Source organism: Pipistrellus hanaki (genome assembly GCF_964339955.1).
Source record: "Pipistrellus hanaki genome assembly, chromosome: 3".
Lineage (NCBI taxonomy): Eukaryota > Metazoa > Chordata > Mammalia > Chiroptera > Vespertilionidae > Pipistrellus > Pipistrellus hanaki.
Window position 1 is genome coordinate 185,336,637 of NC_140505.1, and position 20,883 is coordinate 185,357,519.

Consider the following 20,883-nt stretch of genomic DNA (forward strand, 5'->3'; position numbering starts at 1 on the left):
GCTCTGGCTCTCTCTGGCAGGAGGTGGGTCCAGGGAGGGGTGGAGGCGGCCATCCTGTGATTGGTGGGCCGGCGGGACCCAAGGCCGCAGAGGAGGCTGTGACGTCTGCTCGCTGACACTCTGGCTCTGGCTTGTGTCAGGCTCGGTTCTAAGCGCTGAATCCATAAAGGAACACTGGCCCTCCCCGCACCCCCGTGAGGCCAGTTTGGTGACTTGCCTGAGGTCACGCGGGGCACTCGCAGCAGGAGCTGGGATGGGAACCCAGGCTCTAACCACTGGGACACACTGCCCCGTGCTGGCCCCATCCCGTGTGCTGCCATCTGTGCTGTGCTTACCAGCCATCTGGGGGGGAGGGGGTGCTCAGGAGCCAGGGGGCGGCCTGGCCTGATGGCTGCGGAGGTGTGCGCTGGGGGGTGTCACACAGAGTCCCTGGGCCCCCCACTCCCTGGCGTGTGACCTGGGTGCTCTCCGAGCCTCGGCGTCCTCACCGCAGGGGCTCCTGGTCCCACCACGGGGAGCAGGCGCAGAGCGAGTGCTCAGAGGCCTGGGAACCAGCCAGGACTCCGATCGCTGCGACAGAAAGCCTGGGCACACGGCCCCACGGCCCCGGGGAACGGACTGGCACACGGGACAGACGGGCAGTACCGAGGGCGGAGCCGGGGTTCGGGTACAGCTGCGGGGAGTGGCCGGACCATATGGCCAGCATCCGGCCGCTCGGCCGCGCTGGCCCTGGCCTTCCTTTGTGCTGGCAAGATTCTCCGGCCCCCGCAGAGGCAAGATGGCCATCAGCGCCCCCGGGCGTCCGGGCGGTGCTTAGCCGGGGAGGGCACCTCTCCCCGGCGGTGCTGGCTCCAGGGCTGGGTCTGCCTGGGGTCTCCCACGTCAGCCCTGCTGGCCAGGGATGGCGTCCGGGTTGGCTCTCCTGCCGGGGTCTCTGGGCCTCTCCCGGGACCCAGGGGGACGGGGAGTCGGAGAAGGAGGCTCCTGGGCGGGACTAAGTGGGGCTCACTGTGCCCCAAGAGTGACTGTCTGCCCTGCAGCCCCACTAGCCTGGCTGCACCGAGTCCCTCTGCCCGGATGACACCTGGAACCACCTCCCCCCACCCCCAGGGCGATGTCAGGACAGAAGGACTCACTTTACAGCAAAATTACTCACCTAATTAGGCGCTGGGAGCCGGCACTGGCGGAGGGGGTTTGTTGTTTTTTTTTTAGACTTTTAGCACCGAAGCTGTGTGATAATGTAACTGTGCAATTAGGCACTAATTTCTCTCTCCTGCAAGTGATGTCTTAACTTGGGGCCTGAGGGCAGCAGCCCGGTGCTTCTGCACCCACAGCGGCCCCTTCGCTGCTGCTTTTGGGGCTGGGCACCCCCACAGCTGTCACTCGGGGTGGGGGGAGGAGGCCGGCGGTAGGGGAGGGTGGGAGGGCACCTGTCCCAGGTGGGACTCATGCTCCTCGGTCCTCAGTGGGGCTGGTGTGGGTGCTGTGTCTGAGGAGCACAGAGGGCGCGGCCAGGACTCAGCCAGTTTTCGGATAGCCCTGCAGCCCCTGCCCTCCCGGGGACCACATGGTCTCTGGAGGGGGGGGGCGCGGAGGGGAGGGGTGTCACTGGGATGGCACCCTCATTGCTCTCAGTGGTCCCCTGCTGGTGAACAGCCCCCATCCGACTTCCCTCCTCCCCTCCCTCACTGCTTCCTGGCTCCCCTCCCGGGTAACCGCTGCTCCCCAGTCTGCTTGGGGACCAGACTGGCCAGGGTGGGAAGGAGCCGGAGCAGAGAGGGGCGGGTTCAGCCTGGGTGCAGGGAGGGCGCACACAGGAGGAGGCGGCCTGGAAGGAAGGATGAGGGAGGAGAAAGGGCCTTGTGCAGAGGACGGGGGAGGGAGGGTGTGTCTGGGAGCTCCCGGGCCTGGCACGGCACCTGGGTGCCTGGGGCCAGAGCGGGGCTGGGGAAGGGGACTAGCAGACTAGAGGGCCTTGAAGGCGGAGGCCGGGGCTGGGTCTTTGGCCCGAGAGCAGTGGGGAGACATTGGAGGTTTGACTTGGGGGGTGACACGGCCGGGTTTCAGTTTTAGGGGGTTTCTCCTGGGGAAGGAAGGCGGGCTGTGGGGAGGAGGCAGGAGGAGGAGACAGCCGGGAGGCGCTGTGGCCGCCGGGAGGGGGGGGCTGCCGGCTTGGGCAGGGCGGTGGAGCTGTGGGCACCCTGTGCCACGTTGGTGTCTCATCAGGACAGTGTGCTTCCCGGGCAGAGAGTAACACCCACAGCCTCACCGCCTAGCTGCATGTCTGCCCCCACTCCCCGCCCGTCCTCTTCCTCTCTGAGAAGAATGAGAATTTCTGGAGTTTCCATTGTGCACCTACTATGTGCCCTCTATCACTGAAGGCGTGTACACCTAGTCTCATTCTCCAGGCTGGAGAGACAGCCGCAGCACACACCTCGCCTCCGCCTCTCAGGTTCATGGAAGGAGAGCATTAGGACCTGGGAGACATGTTTAGGCTAATAGAGTCCCTGGATGAATCCATAAGCTCTCTCATGCTGCTCAGAACTCAGTAACTCATCACATGTACCTTAAAAAAAAAATATATATATATATATATATATATATATATATATATATATAATTGATTTTTAGAGAGAGGAAGGGAGAGGGAGAGTTAGAAACATGGATGAGAGAGAAACATCGATCAGCTGCCTCTTGCACACCCCCTACTGGGGATGTGCCTGCAACCAAGGTACATGCCCTTGACCGGAATCGAACCTGGAGCCCTTGAGTCCGCAGGCCGACGCTCTATCCACATGTCCCTTTTTGACTTGACAGCCAGGAAGCTCAAACAGCTAAGATCGTGACACTAAATTCTCCAAGAAGTTTTTCTTGGGAGCTTTTCCGTGGGGACCCTGCTGAGGTCTGGGCTTTTGCAGAAGGTGTGCTCCCACATGGACGATCTGGGGTGTCGGGTGGGGGTGAAGGGGGGTCCTTCTTGAGTGGCCGTGGGCCTGGGCTCTGTGAGGAGGGACGGGGAGTCAGACTGGGCAGCGTTGTCCCGAGGGCTCCTCAGCCGGTCCCGGTGGCTGTGGCGCGGCCCGCGGGGCCAGGGAGCAGCAGAGGGTGGAAGTGGACTCAGGAGGTGGGAGCTCACACAGGTGCCCGCGGGGCGGGGATGTGAGCGGGGCTTGGCAGGCAGCAGCCTTCCAGAGCCGTTTGCTTTTCCTGCTCCCTGTCCGCGGCGAGGTAGCTATTTATCCCCCGGAGACTCTCCGGGATGGCACCCATCCTGGTCTGGCACCCGCTGGGCCTCACAGGTGGGCTCCGGGCTCCTGGAACACAGAGCCAGGTGGGTCCCACCTGGCAGGGGCTGGGGACCCCCACCTCCTGCACACCCAGCGAGGGCCCCACGGCCTGGCCCTCCCCCACTCCCAGGGCCTGGCACTGCCCCTGGGCAGCAGGGGAGAGCCTGGGCGGCGGCAGAGCTTCATTCCTGGGGGGGAGGGGAGGGGCTGGCAGGAGCTGAGCCTGCGATGGGTGATGGGGTGGCTCTCCTAAACCTGTGCGTGTGCGTGTGCGTGTGTGTGTGTGTGTGTGAGCGCCTGTGTGTGTGCCTGTGTGTGCCACCCCCGCAGCGCCTCTGTCACACAGCTCCCTGGCTGCCTGGAGAGCTCTCTCCTCAGAATGTGAGGACGACAGTTTGGCTCACCCACGCGCGGAATCCTCACACAGCTCCGCACTCATGCCCCCTCTCAGCTCATCCTCTGCCCTCGTTCCGGGCCCTCCCCGTCCCTCCCCCTCCTCCTCCCCCTCCTCCTCCCCCTCCCCCTCTTGCAGGGCTGCTGCCCCTGGCACCCCTCCCTCTCCGCCTCCCTTCTCCTCTGCTCCCTCAGGTCCCTGTCTCCAGTTCCAGGCCGCTGTCACCTTGTTGCGGTCGCGCCCCCTCATCTGAACTGGGGCTCTGGAAGGCGTGTGTGCGAATGAGGGTGTGTGAGGGGTGAGGGTGTGTGTGCACGAGCGGTTGTGTGCAGGTGTGTGATTGTGTGTGTGTGCATACGGGGGAGACAGAAGGAGGGAGGCAGGGAGGGAGGGGGAGGGAGAGAGAGAGAGAGAGAGCGCCGAGCCAGAGCCTGTGCCCTAGAAAGCCGGGGATGGATGAGGCATTCCAGGCAAAGGAAGCTTTCACTCAATTACTCCTCCAGCAGCGGGAGGGAGGGGGGCGGCTGTACAACCGGCGGACAGGTTTGCGTGGTGCGTGGAAAAGCCTTCATTTCCTGCTGATGACGGTGCTGACAGGTGCAGCGGCAGCCGTGCCGGAGCCCTGGGTGGGGTGGGGTGGGGGAAAGGCTTTGGTGCATGGGGCCTCCGGGTCAGGCTGGGGTGCAGCACTGGGCCGGGGGGGGGGGGAGTGGGGGCAGGTAGGAGCTGGTGGGAGGCAGGGAACCACAGAGGAGACCGAGGTCTGCGGCCACGGAGCTGCAGGGGTGGCCGGCCTGTGTGGTGAGGCCCAGAGGAGGAACACCAGGGCCGAGGGAGGGTCCGGTTCGAGTCCCGCCCCTGCCGAGTGGGAGCTGCTGAGGGCAGGGCCGGGCCTGAGCCATTCTGGGGTCACGGCCCCCTGCACCGGCCGGGCTCAGCGTGGACGTCGGGGCCGCTGCACGGAGATGAGGATCGACGTCCAGCTGCCGTCGGGCCAGCCCCGGGCCACTGTGCCTCGGTCCTCCCTCTGAGGGTGTAGCTGGCCCTCCCTGTGCCAGAGGCTGCTCCTGCGGGAGCCACCGGCCCCCAGCGGGGACCCAGGTTTCGGCCCCTCCATCCCTCTGTCCCCAACAACTCCTGATCCCAGGGCAGCCTGGAGGGTGGTGTCACTGGCCCCAACCCCCTCTCAGAGGAGGGACAGCTCGGGGCCACCCAGTGGACTGGGCACACCCTTCCCGGGCAGGTGGGGGCACACGTGGGCAGGCGGGGGTGGCCAGGCGCCTCTGTGGTCTGGCCCGTGGCCCTGCCTGGCCTCCTGCGCCGCCCTCACCCTCCCCTCTCTCCGCAGGATGGTGGAGTACTCGCTGGACCTGCAGAACATCAACCTGTCGGCCATCCGCACCGTGCGCGTCCTGAGGCCCCTCAAAGCCATCAACCGCGTGCCCAGTGAGTCTGCGCCCTCCCCCGCCCCGGCCCACGGAGCCCCAGCCACCCTTCCAGTGCCAGGTGTGTGCTGGGCTGGGCCCCTCCGGGGCCGGACAGAGGTCGGTCCTGCTCCCGCGGGGCCCAGGGGCCAGGATTGGGCCTGAAGACGCTGGGGGGTGGCCTCGATCCTGAGCCCAGACCACGTGGATCACCGGGGAGCCTGGCTCCAGGAGCAGCTTCCTCAGGGAGCGGGCGGCCACGGGGGCCACGTGTGGAAGGAGCTGGTGGTGTGAGGGGGGCCTTCTGCAGCTTCTCACCACGGAGGGGAACCCAGGCTCCCGCACGTGTGCTAAGTGACTTTGAACTTAAGCTTTATCACCCACCCACCTGTGAAGGGTGTGCACATGTGTGTGTACACGTGAGGGGTGTGTGCACACGTGAGAGTGTGTTCGCACACGTGGGTGTGTGTATAGACGTGAGGCTGTGCACACACGTGGGCGTGCATGCACACGTGAGGAGTGTGCACACGTGGGTGTGCACATACATGTAAAGGCATATTTGCACACGTGAGGGTATGTAGAGGTAAAGGTGTGTGCATGTGTGTGAGTATGCAAATGTGAGTGTGCACATGTGAGGGATGTGCACATAGGGGTGTGTGCACACGTACATGAGCACACATGGGGAATATGGGCACGTGTGTTCCTCTCCCTCTCTCTCCCACTGTGTGGGCGCTCATTAGATGGCTCCTGGCTGTGGAGGTCACTTTTTAAAAAATATATATATATTTTTATTGATTTCAGAGAAGAAGGGAGAGGGAGAGAGAGATAGAAACATCAATGATGAGAGAGAATCATTGATCAGCTGCCTCCTGCATGCCCCCTACTGAGGATGAAGCCCGCCATCTGGTCATGTGCCCTTGGCCAGAATCAAACCTGGGACCCGTCCGTCTGCAGGCCGACAGACGCTCTGTCCACTGAGCCAAACCGGCTCGGGCAGGAGGTCGCCTTCCCCCGAGAAGGGCAGGGAGGTGGGCTCCTTCCCGGAGGCTCCTGTTCTGGAGACTGCAGGGGCCAGGCCTGCAGAGGGCTCGGTCCTTCCTCAGGGGCCTCCCTCCTGCCAGCAGGGCCCCGGAGGCTCAGGCGGAGAGATGGAAGAGCCTGTGTCCGCCCTGAGCTGGCTCCGCTGCAGCCGGTTCACAGATGAACTGGCGTGGGGCGTGCTGGGAGCCCAGACACTCTGGGACCCACAGTATAACCAGTGCACTCCCTCCCCCACCTAGCAGCTTCCCTGGCTCCCTGGAAAGGGGACTTGAGGTAAAGCCACATTTTTGAGGAACTTAACTGACAGGAGCCTGGGGTGGCTGGAGCAGGTCCAGGCTCCAGCTCCCGTGTGCAGGAGGGCAGCTGTGTGCCCGCTGCCAGTCACCGGGGGACGTGTGGCGGGGACACAGGCTCCCTCAGTGCTTCCTGAGAGGCCTGATTCACCCTGGGACTCATCTTCCCAGCAACAGCCCGTAGCGTTCATGTCCGCCACTAGGTGGCAGGCCGGAGAGCAGGGAAAAGGCAAAGTCAATGATAGGTTATTAGTTACAGAGCTGCGGAGAGCAGGGGCGGCTGCCTGCCGTTTGCAAAGTGGCTTAAGAACAAGACCCACCAGGAAGGCTCCGTGGGGCTGTCAGGAATGCGAGGTGTGGCTTTCAGCTCTGCCTGGAGCATGCTGTGTGGCCTGGGAAGTACCCGAGCATCCCTGGGCCTCAGTTTCCCCCCCTTGCACAAAGCAGGGGGAAGGATTCGACTCGGTGAGTGGTTTTAAACGTTGTCCAGGATGGTTCGGGGGCCTGGTGCTCTTTATGGAACCCTGCAAAGTGTGTCCCTTCCACCCACCCTGGAGGCCTCTGTCCCGGCCACGCACCCATGGGTGGGCAAAGGGAAGGAGACGGGAGGAGAAAAGGAAGCACGAGTCTCTGAGCCAAGAGGCTGGGTTTTGGTTTCCTTGCTGTGTGACCTTTCATAAGTCACTCGCCCTCTCTGGGCCTTGGCACGATGGGGCTGGGTTGTCTCTAAAAGTGCCCCCTTTGTCCGGCCGGCGTGGCCCAGTGGTTGAGCATCGACCTCTGAACCAGGAGGCCACAGTTTGATTCCCGGTCTGGGCACATGCCCAGTGGTGGGCTCGATGCCCAGTGTGGGGTGTGCAGGAGGCAGCCGATCAATGATTCTCTCTCATCATTGATGTTTCTATCTTTCCCTCTCCCTTCCTCTCTGAAATATATATATATATATATATATATAAGTGCCCCCTCTGGCACCGGGGACTCCTGCCTTGCCTGGCCCACACACCCCGTAAGCCCGTGCAGTGCCTCCCAAAGCCCCCGGCCACGCCATTTAACAATGAAAGGCTTTTTTTTCCTCCAGTGAGAAAGTAGGGCAGTCACTACGAAGGCCTGAGCCCGCTGAGTCTGGGCTGCTGGCCCGCATGTGCACCTGGCCCAGCACACCCGGCCCAGGCTGCGGTGGTGGAGGGGGGCGGGGCACAGAGGTCTGGGGAGCTCAGGGCAGCTGGGGGGATGCTGAGCCTGGCCTGGGTCACTGCCCCCGCAGGGCCCCCATCCGGCCACAATCCCCCGATCAGCAACAACTCACCTCCATGCAGAGGCCTCGGGGCTGGGCCTGGGTGGGCGGTGCAGGGGTGGAGAGAGTCCCAGGGCAGGCCCCGGGGCAGGGCGGCGGAGCTGACAAGCCGGGGGAGAGGGGTGGGGGATGGCTGCTGTCTGGCCCCAGCTGCAGGCCCAGGAGCTGGAGGTGTGCCCGGCACTGACAGACCCTCCACTGGCTGCAGGCAAGCCACGCTCCTCTCTGGGCCTCCCTCGTGTCTCCCATGATACAGTGGGGTTGGTGACACCAGTCTCCACGTGGCTTTGGAAGGGTGGGAGGCCACATGTGTGCACAGAGCTAGTGGGGAGTTGCATGCAGTGGGAGCCTTGCAGTGAGTGTTCTCCAGGGCCGTTGTTAGGAAGAGCTGGGAGCATTGAGTGGGAGGCGGCGGACGGACGCAGGGCATCTCTGCGGAACCGGGTTCTGGGGGCGCTCCCCGGGCACACAGAGGGTAGAGGCTGCTCCTGGCAGACACCCCACAGCTCAGGCAGAGGAGGAGCCGGCCTGGGGGCCACGTGGCCCTGGCAGAGGGACTGCAGGCGGGCAGAGCGGGAGTGACTTTCTGAATCTTCCGGAAAAGTACTGCTAACGACACGTGGCTAACATGTATCGGGTCTGCCGAAACCGATTTGGCTCAGTGGATAGAGCACAGGCCTGTAGACTAAAGGGTCCCAGGTTCGATTCCGGTCAAGGGCATGTACCTTGGTTGCAGGCACATCCCCTGTAGGGACTGTGCAGGAGGCAGCTGGTCGATGTTTCTCTCTCATCGATGTTTCTAGCTCTCTATCCCTCTTCCTTCCTCTCTGTAAAAAAAAAAAAAAAAAAAAAGAAAAGAAAAAATCAATAAAATATATTTTAAAAATATAATAAAATAAAATGTATCGGGTGCTTACAAGAAACGGTGCTTACAAGAAACGTAAGTGAGGTTATTTCATCGTCATGACAGCCCTGGGACATTGGCCCATTTTACAGATGGGGAAACGGAGGCCCCACAGCTGGCCAGGAGCAGCGCCAGGCCTGGAGCCCGTGCTTGTACAACCCCAAGCGTGCTGCTCCTCTTCATGACCCCCTTTCTCTCCTTTTAGCAAGATGGCCCCCACCCTTCTCCACGGGCAGACGTGTGAGCAGGAGCTGGAGGCCAGCGGGACACGTGTTCTAAGGGAGGCAGCGGGGGCGCAGGGGGAGGGCCACAGGTACTTGGGGTGGGGTAGGGCAGTGGTCGGCAAACTCATTAGTCAACAGAGCCAAACATCAACAGCACAACGATTGAAATTTCTTTGGAGAGCTGAATTTTTTAAACTTAAACTTCTTCTAACGCCACTTCTTCGAAATAGACTCGCCCAGGCCGTGGTATTTTGTGGAAGAGCCACACTCAAGGGGCCAAAGAGCCGCATGTGGCTTGCAAGCTGCGGTTTGCTGACCATGGGGGTAGGGCGTTTGAAGAACGAATAGATGTTTGTGCCACAGTGGCTGTGGGGACCTCAGTGGGACTGGGATCAGACCCCACACCCCAGGGCCTGAGCGTGATGACCTCGGGAAGGAGCCCGAGGCCTCTCCTGGGGGGAGGGTGCAAGGTACACACGTCCTGCCTGGGGTGTGGGCTCTGAGGCCCCCCCATCAGCTCATCGCCGCCCCCCCTGGGCCGGGAGCAGCTCAGGCTGGGCTATATGCCGCCTGACCCGACCTCCTGGGCACCCACCTCTGGTTGGCACTGGCAGCGGCAGGAGCCACATTCGGCCTTCTCTAGTCACTCAGCACCTTCCACGCACCTGGCTGCAGAGGGGGACGGGAGCCCCGAGGTCAGGCTGAAAGCTTGGCTGCCTTGCCCTCGGCCTGACTGCCCCCCTCTTGGCTGCGGGTGGTGCCGCTGGCAGAGGCTGCTGCGAATCCAGCTGTTCCGGCGTGAGTGGGCCTGGCAGAGGGGCCGTGCCGACCTGCGGGGAGCACCGGGACCTCCAGGGGCCGTGCCAGCAGGAAGCACACCCGCCATCTCCTCCCAAGTCCCCATCTGCCCCAGAGGGTCCCCCTGCCTGGCTGCTGCCCAGCTGCCCTTAGAACAGAGGGGCCTGGCTCGGGGTCCCGGGTGGGAAGGGTGAAGGGGTTGAGCGGCTGAGGCAGTCTGCCCATCTGTCATCTGGATCCTCCTAGCTCCTGACTTCAAATGCCATCCAGCTGGCTGGCGTGGCTCAGCGGTTGAGTGTCAACCTATGAGAGGAGGTCACGGTTCAATTCCCGGCCAGGGCACATGCCCGGGTTGCGAGCTCGATCCCCAGCGTGGGGCGTGCAGGAGGCAGCTGATCAATGATTCTCTCTCACCACTGATGCTTCTATTCCTTTCTCCCTCTCCCTTCCTCTCTGAAATCAATAAAAAATATTTAAAAGTAAAAGAAATGCCATCCAGAGATGGTCTCTACCCTGGTGCCACGCACATGACACTCCATACTGTCTCCCTTCTTGGCTAGAGGGAGCAGAGCCCTCAGCCACACTCATGGGGTTGCCTGCAGACTACCCTCTCCTCTTCCCTTCCAATCTGGGCCCCCCCCCCCCCCCCGGCTCCTATGCTAGGCTAAAGGCCAGAAAAGTCACTAGGAGAGCAGAAACAATAAGCTCCAGGAGGGCATCCTGGCTAACTGGGGGTGGGAATCATGGAAGACTGCCTGGAGGAGGAGGACATGGCTCTGGAAGATGTGGAGGGACATGAGTGGTCTGGAGCAGATGGTGGCAGGTCTTGAAGGCAGCCTCTGTGTTTCTGTCCCTGTGTCTCTTTTTCTCTATCTCTGTTCTGTCTCCAGGCTTCTCCGTCTCTGTTCCACTTCATTTTTCTCTGTCTTTGCGTTTCTCCTCTCTCTCTGCCTCCATCTCCTGTGCCCAGCGCCTTGGCTAATTCCTTGGCTGTGGGCAGAAGAGAAGGATTAGCCGGGGTCTCTCGGGTCCTCCTCGCTGTCCCTCACACGGAAATGATGGATTCGTTCTGGGTCCCTAATTAGCTAATTATGCCTTGGCTGCGCGGCCCTGGGACTCCCGGGGCCCCCGGGAGGACAGTGAGCTGGGGCCCAGCGCAGTCGAGGGAGGTGGGGAGGGGAGGAGGGATCCGGATGTCGTTCGGGGAAGGCAGCCGGCCAGGTTTTCAGGAGCCTTTCGGAATGTTAATATCCTGGAGAACGAGGCAAATGTAATTAATTGAGCAAAAAGGCCGGGCCCGGGGGAGCCGCCGGGCAGGGATTGTCCTGAGCTGCTTTCCAGAGGCGTTTCTGATCCGGCCCCTGCTCGCAGCCGCTGCTCGGCCTCTGCGCTCGCCTCCCGCCTCGTCCTGGCCTCCGGGATTGCCTCCTCTTGTCTAACCCCGGAGCCCATCCAGAGATCTGCCGACTGGCCTCCCCACCGGTCACCCGGCACAGAGCCCTGCACTCCTGATCCCCCCTCCCCCCCCGCACAACCTGTGCTCTCCGATGGCCACGCTCCGTGCCTGTGCCCCGAGCTCCAGCCCGGTGGAGGCCAGCGCGTGTCCGCCCTCCTGGAGCGCGCCCCGAGCTGCCCCCGCCCTGTCTGACCCCCCCCCGCCCTGTCTGACCCCCCCCGCCCTGTCTGACCCCCCCCCGCCCTGTCTGACCCCCCTCCCCCCGCCCTGTCTGACCCCCCCCCGCCCTGTCTGACCCCCCCCCGCCCTGTCTGACCCCCCCCGCCCTGTCTGACCCCCCCCCGCCCTGTCTGACCCCCCCCCCTGTCTGACCCCCCCCCGCCCTGTCTGACCCCCCCCCCCCGCCCTGCAGGCATGCGCATCCTGGTGAACCTGCTGCTGGACACGCTGCCCATGCTGGGGAACGTGCTGCTGCTCTGCTTCTTCGTCTTCTTCATCTTCGGCATCATCGGCGTGCAGCTGTGGGCCGGCCTGCTGCGCAACCGCTGCTTCCTGGAGGAGAACTTCACCGTGTGAGTGCGGCTCCCCCGGGGCCCCCACCGCGGGGCTGAGCGTTCCCCCCACGGAGCGCCCGCTCCCGATCCTCACCCCCGGGTGCAGGGAGGTCCCCCACGGAGCACCCGCTCCCGATCCTCACCCCCGGGTGCAGGGCGGTCCCCCACGGAGCGCCCGCTCCCGATCCTCACCCCGGGGTGCAGGGAGGCCGGCTCCCGATCCTCACCCCCGGGTGCAGGGAGGCCGGCTCCCGATCCTCACCCCCGGGTGCAGGGAGGTCCCCCACGGAGCGCCCGCTCCCGATCCTCACCCCCGGGGTGCAGGGAGGCCGGCTCCCGATCCTCACCCCCGGGGTGCAGGGAGGCCGGCTCCCGATCCTCACCCCCGGGGTGCAGACAGGCAGCGGTGAGTCGGAGGTGGGCTGCCTCGGAAGGGCTGGATGCTAACGTGAGCAGTGAAGGCCTCTGAGCTCCGAGTCCCCGTCTACACTAGGCCCCGAGAAGCTCGTTCAGCTCCTGGTGACGCTTACTTCACAGTTTTCCCTGGTCATTGGGCATCAGGGCCGACAGAGTGGAAGCAGCAAGCTGTAGTTGACCCTTGAACCACACGGGTGTGAACTGCACGGGTCCACTTACACACAGGTGGTTTTTGAGAAATACATTGGAAATTCTTTGCAGATTTGTGACAACGTGAAAAATCTTGCACACGAACAGTAGGATTTTCTTCTATTTGAAAAAGAAATTTCCAAACTGATTTGAGAGAGAGAGAGAGGAAGGGAGAGGGAGAGAGAGAGAAACATTAATGGGTGAGAGAAACATTAATCGGTTGCCTCCCGCATTTGCCCCGACCTGGGATCGAACCCACAACTGCTGGGGTGTGTGCTCTGACTGGGAATCGAACCCATGTACCTGCAGTGTACACGGGATGACACTCCGACCAACGGAGCCACGCCAGCCAGGGCGGGATTTCTTGCTTTATTGTGTCTATGGTGTGAGGTAGGGATCTATCTTTATGATTTTCCTAATGGATAGCAAGTGTCCCGACGCCATTTATTGTTCCGTCCTTCCAGTCTCCAGGTTATCTCTGTTTTACAGAGAAGGACCTGGGAATCCGGGGAGGGGAAGGGACCAGGCCAAGGCCCATACACTGGGAGGGTGGGTGGGTCAGTACACCTCAGCATCTGTTTATGGAGCACCTGCTCTGTGCTGAGCAAACCGTGCGTGGGGCCTAGGGGTCCTGGGACCCAGTCTTGGTCCTACAAGAGCCCAGCCTCCCAGCGGAGTTGAGGGCATGTGCCCAGGAGCAATGGTGGAGGCATGTGCAGGGTACAGTCTGGCCTCAGGGGGCCCAGGACCAGTCCTGCTTGATCCTGGGAAGGCTCCCTCAGAGAAGCCTGCCGGGGGGTGGGTGCCTGGAACTGACCACAGTGGTTGCGAAGGGGTGTGTGTGTGTGTGTGTGTGTGCTTTGTGGCCGCGGCGGAGGTGGGGGGAGGTTTCCCAGGCAGCGGGACCGGCAGGTGGAAGGCCTGAGGACATGGCCGTGACCCCTCCCCTCCTCCTCCCTGGCCCTCCATCGCCCGTGGACAGACAAGGGGACGTGGCCCTGCCCCCCTACTACCAGCCGGAGGAGGACGACGAGATGCCCTTCATCTGCTCGCTCTCGGGGGACAACGGCATCATGGGCTGCCACGAGATCCCGCCGCTGCGGGAGCAGGGCCGCGAGTGCTGCCTGTCCAAGGACGACGTCTACGACCTCGGGGCCGCGCGCCCCGACCTCAACGCCAGCGGGCTCTGCGTCAACTGGAACCGCTACTACAACGTGTGCCGCACGGGCAGCGCCAACCCCCACAAGGGCGCCATCAACTTCGACAACATCGGCTACGCCTGGATCGTCATCTTCCAGGCGAGGCGCCGGCCCGGTGCTGGGCCTGGGGCTGGGGCTGGGGCTGGGGCTGGGGCTGGGGGCTGGGGCTGGGGCTGGGGGCTGGGGCTGGGGCTGGGGGCTGGGGCTGGGGCTGGGGCTGGGGCTGGGGGCTGGGCCTGGGGGCTGGGGCTGGGGCTGGGGCTGGGGGCTGGGGCCTGGGGCCTGGGGCTGGGGCTGGGGTCTGGGGCCTGGGGCCTGGGGCTGGGGGCTGGGGCTGGGTGGGGTGGGCCTGGGTGGGGTGGGGATGGGCTGGGGCTGGGTGGGGATGGGTGGGGTGGGGATGGGCTGGGGGCTGGAGATGGGTGGGATGGGGATGGGCTGGGGCTGGGTGGGGCTGGGTGGGGTGGGGATGGGCTGGGATGTGTGGGGTGGGGATGGGCTGGGGGCTGGAGATGGGTAGGATGGGTGGGGTGGATTGAGCGGCTTCACCTGGCAGTGAGGGCTTTGTGCTAGGCATTTGCCACTCGTTTCATTGAAATCCGCCTGGCTTGCTGGCACAATAGGCTCTGTCCTGCCCACATTACAGACAGAGCAATGGAGGTTCACAGAAAGGGCGGTAGGACCTTGGGTCAATGGCTTGATGTCTCTGTGCCTCAGTATTCACATCTCTAAAGTGGGTAACAACTCCCCCACCTAGAGTGGCTGAGAAGGATGGGCCAGGGGGATGTGAGTAGAGTGGTCAGCCCCACGTGTGGGGAGTGCTCAGTAAGCCACCTTCTCCACCCCCCCCCCAATATATTTTATTGATTTTTTACAGAGGGGAAGAGAGAGGGATAGAATTACAAACATCAATGAGAGAGAAACATTGATCAGCTGCCTCTTGCACACCCTCTACTGGGGATGTGCCCGCAACCAAGGTACATGCCCTTGACTGGAATCGAACCTGGGACCTTTCAGTCCCAGGCTGACACTCTGTCCACTGAGCCAAACCGGTTTTGGCAAGGTCACCTTCCCACTGTCCTCAGAGGGAAGAAGGGGCAGGCGCAGGAGCGGTGTTACGAAGCCCCGGAGGAGGGGGTGGGCCTTCCTGGGGGGAGGGTCTGCTCTGCTCACTTTGCTCTGGGGAGCGGCAGGACCTCAGAACTCAGAGCTTCCGGGTGTGATGGGACCCCAGCCAGGCGCTGCGTCCTGGGCCGCTCCAGCTGCAGGGGGCGTGCGGGCTGCCCAGGGGCATTTGCCAGCAGAGCTGGGGAGGAGGACCCTGTGTGTGTCTCGCCCCCCTCTCCCGGACGGATGGAGTGTGTGGGGACAGACTCGCACCAGCCTCATCCCTGCCACACCCCAAGGCTCTGCGGAGCGGCAGGCCGCCTGCTGAATGGGCTCTGTCAGCCTCGCACACTGGGGAGAAGAAGCTGAGGTTTAGACCAGAGACCCCGACTCCCAGGCTGCGGGAGACCGGAAAGGGGTGGGGTCTGGAGCCACAGGGATGGGACCAACTGTCTGTTCTACTTATTGGCCGTGTGATCTTGAGCGAGTGCCCTAACCTCTCTGAACCTCAGCTTCTCACCTGTCTCATGAGGATGACAATGGCGGCCCTGTAGGACAGATAACGTGTGTCAGGCGCCCTGGCACACAGTAGGGTCTCTGTCCAAGCTAGGAAAGGTGGCACAAAGTGTCCTGGGGGTTCAGGACAAGCTGACAGTGACCTGTAGGAGAGGTAATGTGTGTCAGGCATCCTGGCACACAGTGGGGCCTCTGTCCGGGGCGCTGCCTCTGCTGCCCGCCCTTCCTGAGAACCAGCCTGGCTCAGGCCCGCCCTCCCCTCTGCCCTGTCCCGGCTGCAGGTGATCACTCTGGAGGGCTGGGTGGAGATCATGTACTACGTGATGGATGCCCACTCCTTCTACAACTTCATCTATTTCATCCTGCTCATCATAGTAAGTGTCGGAGGGGCCCGGGCTCTCCGGGCAAGCCGAGGACCCGCACACCAGGGCCCAGGCCGGGGGCTTTGCGGGTCCCCGGGGAGCTCCTCGGAGCCGGAACGGCCGGGCGGGCGGGAGCGGGGGAGGGGGAGCACTCTGTTAAAGGCAGCTCAGCCCCGGGTGATGGAAGGGAGCTGTCAGGGGCGGCACTGGAGGCATCCGTCACCTCCGATTGTCTTCATCGCTCACTCTGGCACCCGGGTCCATCCCCTGCTCCCGCTCCTGCTCTCTGCCTCTCCTTGTCCCGGGGATCCTGTGCTTTCCATCGGCCTGAGCCGGCTGCGGCCCAGGACGGAGCTCTCGGGCTCCGGCTTATCCCTCCTGTCCCCGATGCTTCCCAGGCAGGCTCCGGAGAGGAGACCGAGCCTGCTGCGACCTGGGGAAGCTCCCCGAGACTCCGGGAGGGTCCCCACGCCCCCGCAGGCAGCCCTGCCTTGTTGGGGGACCTGGAGACGGAGGAGGCACCCCATCGCCTCCCTCCTCTTCCAGGCCAGCCCTGCCTGCCCCTCCCCGCCCCCGGTCTCCCCAAAGAAGCTCATCCTTCGTGTCGTGTCTGACTGCAGCCGCAGCCACCGTCCCCACACAACCCCAAATGCCAAGGTGACACACTCCTGGGGGAGTGGCTGCCGGCTCCCTCTGCTGGGAGCTGGCTTCTCGGGCCTCCTGGGGTGGGAGAGAGAGGGCACACTGACCCTCTGGGCAGCACCCCCTCCTGGGCTGCTGGGACCGCGACCTGGGGGTTCAGGACAAGCTGACAGGTGACCCGAGACACACCGGCTGCTGGCTGTGCTCCGTGCCTACTGGGGAGGTCGGGGCCTTGGACCATAGGGGCCCCCAGGGGGAAAGGAGGCAGGAGCCGGCGTTGTTCAGAGCCGCGGTTCATCCCCTGGTTCAGTGGTCGGCAAACTGCGGCTCGAGAGCCACACGCGGCTCTTTGGCCCCGTGAGTGTGGCTCCTACACAAAATACCACGGCCTGGGCGAGTCTATGTTGAAGAAGTGGCGTTAGAAGAAGTTTATGTTTGAAACATGTGGCCCTCCAGAGAAATGTCAATCGTTGTGCTGTTGATGGTTGGCTCTGTGGACTGATGAGTTTGCAGACCGCTGCCCTGGTTGGCTCGGTCTCTCCCCGGCACACTGGGAGAGGCCTGCACTGCCCGCGGCCCTGGGCGGAGGGCGGGGCCTGAGCCGGGGGTCAGACAGGCCCTGCCCGGAGGAGCTCCCTGTCCCAGGGGAAGGTGGGTACAGCAGACAGCATCTAAGGAGCCATGATGGAGGAGCCTTCAGCCAGCTCAGGGGAGGGTGGGGGAGGAGGTGACACCAGAATTGAGCCTTAAACGCTCGGGACATGGGGGGTGAGATGACGGCCAGAGGGACAGCTTTCTGGGGGGGGGGGCGTTCAGAGGCCCTGAGGCAGGCAGACCCTCCTGGGGGCGGGGGTGGGGGGTGGGAAGGACAGTGACCCACTGGGATTGCTAGAGCAGCCCCGAATTCCAGAGGGAGGCTGAGGGAGGCTCTGTCTGCTCCTCCTGAAGGAGTTAGGGGCCTATTCTGGGGTTGGTAACAACTGAGTGACCCCGAGCAGGCCCCCGCACTCCAGAGCTCACAGTGAGATGGGGAGCAGTGCCAGGCCAGGCAGAGCCTGAGGGACCGTGTGGTCACTTCCTCCCTCAACCCTGGCCATGCAGTGCCGCCTGCCTGCTCCGCAGGGGAGGAGCCGGCACCCCGAGAGGCGAGGTGCCCGCTGTGCCCTTGAGGGGTCCTCAGACCCAGGTCCCCAGGGCTCCTTCTGATTACAAAGGTTCTACGCTGGTCTTGCTGAGCCTCCCATTTCACAGATGGGGAGATGGAGGTCCCGGGGCAGCAGCTGCAGGGGCAGGCTGGGTGCTGGGTAGAAGGCGGGCAGGTGTGAGCTCCAGAGGGTAGGATCTGAACTCCTCCCACGGGCTGGCACGGAGTAGGTCCCCAGGAAATGTGAACGAGTGGAAATTTCCCAGAATCCTCTCGGCCTGGGAGCCCTCACCTCACGGCTCCAGAACCCCAGCTCCCCAGCCACGCTGTAGGGGAGAGGCGGGAAGGGTGAATCAGCCTGCAGGAACTCGAGGCCGCAAGGATTCCTAGTGCCACCTGCGCAGCTCCCCCCGCCCCCCGCCAAGCCCAGAGAAAGCCACACCAGCGGAACCGCAGGGATGCTTCTCTGCTCTTGTCCGGGTGCCCAGCGGGGGCCAAAGGCAGTCAGAGAGGGCCGGGCTGGCCTGGGCCTCAGGGCCCAGAGGCCTGGGCGGGGCCTCAGTGCTGAGTGCCCGGTGGGCGGGCAGCGAGGCCAGAGCTGGGGTCCCAGTGGAGCCTGGGGAGCTGCCTGGCCACGGCCGCCTGCGGCCCGGACGTCCCCGTGGAGCCAGGCCTCAGCGCTCTTTTCCTGTCCCCGCCTGTGCTGTGCCTCTCCATCTCTCCGGGCCCTCCACCCCCCTCCGTGTCCCTGCTCCGCCGCCGCCGCCACTGCGTCTGCGTCTCCCGTGCCCTCTGTCCCTGTCCTCCCCGCCCCTTCTCTCCCTCTCTCTCCCTCTCAATATCTCTCCTTGTTCTTGCTCTCCGTGCACCTGCTGTCCCCCACTCTGTCCTTTCCCGGTTCTGCCCCGTATCTGCCCCTCTTCCATTCTCCCTGTCTGCTCTTGTCCTGCCTCCTCGCTCGCCTCCACCTCTGGGTCCCTGTCTGCCTCCATCTCTGTCTCCATCTCTGTCTCCATCTCTGCCTCCATCTCTGTCTCCATCTCTGCCTCCATCTCTGTCTCCATCTCTGCCCTGCCCTCACTTCTGCCTCTCCCCACCCTCTGTCCCCTCTGTCCCCGTCCTCTCCTCCCGTTGGCCACAGGTGGGCTCCTTCTTCATGATCAACCTGTGCCTCGTTGTCATAGCGACCCAGTTCTCGGAGACCAAGCAGCGGGAGCACCGGCTGATGCTGGAGCAGCGGCAGCGCTACCTGTCCTCCAGCACGGTGGCCAGCTACGCCGAGCCGGGCGACTGCTACGAGGAGATCTTCCAGTACGTGTGCCACATCCTGCGCAAGGCCAAGCGCCGCGCCCTGGGCCTCTACCAGGGCCTGCAGCGCCGGCGCCGGGCCCCGGGCCCGGGGGGCCCCGCCGCCGTGCCCGCGCCCCACGCCAAGGAGCCCAGGCACCTCAGTAAGTGGCCTGCCTCCCGCGGCCTCCGTGCCCCGCGTGGGCCCCGGGGCCTCCATCGGGGACCCCCACACGGCACAGTTCACAGACGTGTCTCCCTGTGTCCCAATAATTCCATGAGGGACGTATGCACAGGTGACCTGGGGTGCCTCAGCCAGAAATCTGACACGTACGACCCTAGGTACTTAATTAATAATCCACCGAGCACAAATCACACAGGAGACAAGCATGCAAGGCACGGATCACTCACGGTTTATTTACCAGAGTCCTGGAGGGTTCCAGAATCCTAGGCAGGCCACCCGGGGATTCGCACTGACACACACACACACACACACACACACACACACACACACACACGGTCACGGAGGACTTTGTAGCTGCAGCTCGGCTTGAGTGGAGGCCTCTCACAACGGCTCGCGGCCCGCGGCTCAGCGTCCAGGGCTCAGGGTTCAGGGCTTGCGGCTCAGGCAGGGCTTTTGGCTGGTGCAGGCAGCGGGGAGTGGAGAGTGACCCTCTGTGGAGGAGCAGAAGGACATCGCTTCTGTGGAGTTTCCTCTTTTTATGTGTCTTCAATGGTGTGTCTTATCAGCGGGTCCCAGGAGTCCTGCTATCCGGTCTTCCACACGGGGTACAGGTCACTTTATTTATTTCCTACACACAGGCCACTCAAGGGTGCTTATCAGTTTGTTTACATTCCATTCCACACTTTCAGATATCGCACTTCAGTTCCACACTTTAATACTTATTCAATATTGTAATGATTCTTATTACTATTCCTATATCACCCTATCAGCCCAGCACAAGCAGAGCCGGCCAGGTCTCCCCCGGGGGATCCAGCCCCACCCTCATTCCCTCTCCCCCTTTCCTGACCGCCTGCCAGTGCCCGGCCGGCGCTGGCCCCGGGCTCAGGGGATGCAGCCCGGCCCTGGAGGAAGTCCCTCCCTGGTCTGGTCTGCATGTGGACTCAGGCTCCGCCCCTGGGGTCCACGCTAGAGAGACGGGAATGACTCTGTCCTGGGTCTGCGAAACCCTAAAACCCGCCCACTGCGTGGGTTCCCGCTGCCACCGTGCTTACGAGCACACATGAGCAGTGACGCCTGGCCGTCAGGGGTAAAGGGGCTGGGCTGCCCTGCACGGGCCTGGCGTATGGGGCCGCCGGCCGCTCCAGGGTCTGCCTCAGGCCCGTTTCCTCGCTGGCCTGACCATCACAGGCCCGGGAAGGGGCAGAGCGAGCGGCATTGTGCCCAGCGAGGGTGAAGGGGGCTCCTTCAGGTGACCAGAACTCAGGGCCAGGGATGTCAGAGTTTTGGCTCCGTGGAGAGATGGGCCCCGGGAGGAGGCAAAGGTGCCACAGCAGGGGGGCCCCGCCCCAGGCCCCGCCCCAGGCCCAGGCCCAGGCCCGCCCCAGCTGGTGCCAAGATGGAAGTCGGCAGGTGTCAGGACCGTGCCCAGAGCAGGCACAGGTGTGTGAATGGGACACCCTGGCCCCTCTGTGGGCCTCGGTATCCCCCCCCTGCCCTGAAAAGGAAGGGTGAGACCACGTGCACTGGGTCTCACGGTCCGGACATCGATTCTTAGGAGGCGGGCGGGGAATTCATGCTCGGGGCCACCGGCCTGGCCCCCACACGTCCAGGTGTGGCCTTGGGGGCTCCAGAGGGCTGCGGGCGGGCCCAGCACTTGGATGAGGAGGAGCTGGGGTCTGGGCAAGGCTGGCACCAGCATTCTCGGTGACCTGGGGCAGGGTGTTTGCTGCCAGGGGGCTCCGGCTGCCGCCCATGCCCCTCTCCAGGAGACTGCGCAGAGGGGAGTCCCGGGGGAACCCGCGGGGAGAGGCACTCTGCCCTGGGCCTCTGCCCGACCCTCCCCGGACACAGTGTCAGGGCCCAGCCAGAGTCCGTGTGAGGAGGGAGACGGGGGAGGGGAGGGCTTTGCCCCATCTGCCCGCTGAGGGGGCACCGAGCCCTGGGCTTCGGACACCTGGCCCGGCTCCCGGGCAGACCCTTGTCTGGGGCCTGGGGAGATATTTGAGGCAAGTGTGGGAGTGAAAGTGGGCATTCCATGTTTTTCTTTCCCTATATTTTGTATGTTTTCCTAAAATAAACAAGCGAAGTGTGTTTATTTTAGGAAAATATAGACAAACATGAGGAAGAAACCAAACCACCCAGAGAGCCTCCGTGGCTCCTCTTAGAG

The 20,883-nt window shown here is 63.4% G+C and overlaps 1 protein-coding gene across 3 annotated transcripts in view; it reads left to right on the forward strand.

Annotated features, from left to right (window-relative positions):
* The window catches only part of CACNA1I (calcium voltage-gated channel subunit alpha1 I), a 99,403-nt gene that overhangs the window by 40,780 nt on the left and 37,740 nt on the right, over positions 1–20,883 (forward strand). For all 3 annotated transcript variants that reach the window (XM_084880007.1, XM_084880009.1, XM_084880008.1), the window contains exons 5-9: positions 5,030–5,127; positions 11,528–11,687; positions 13,258–13,573; positions 15,379–15,471; positions 18,387–18,696. In XM_084880007.1, coding sequence (XP_084736133.1) covers positions 5,030–5,127; positions 11,528–11,687; positions 13,258–13,573; positions 15,379–15,471; positions 18,387–18,696 — 977 coding nt within the window. The remainder of the gene's footprint in view (positions 1–5,029; positions 5,128–11,527; positions 11,688–13,257; positions 13,574–15,378; positions 15,472–18,386; positions 18,697–20,883) is intronic.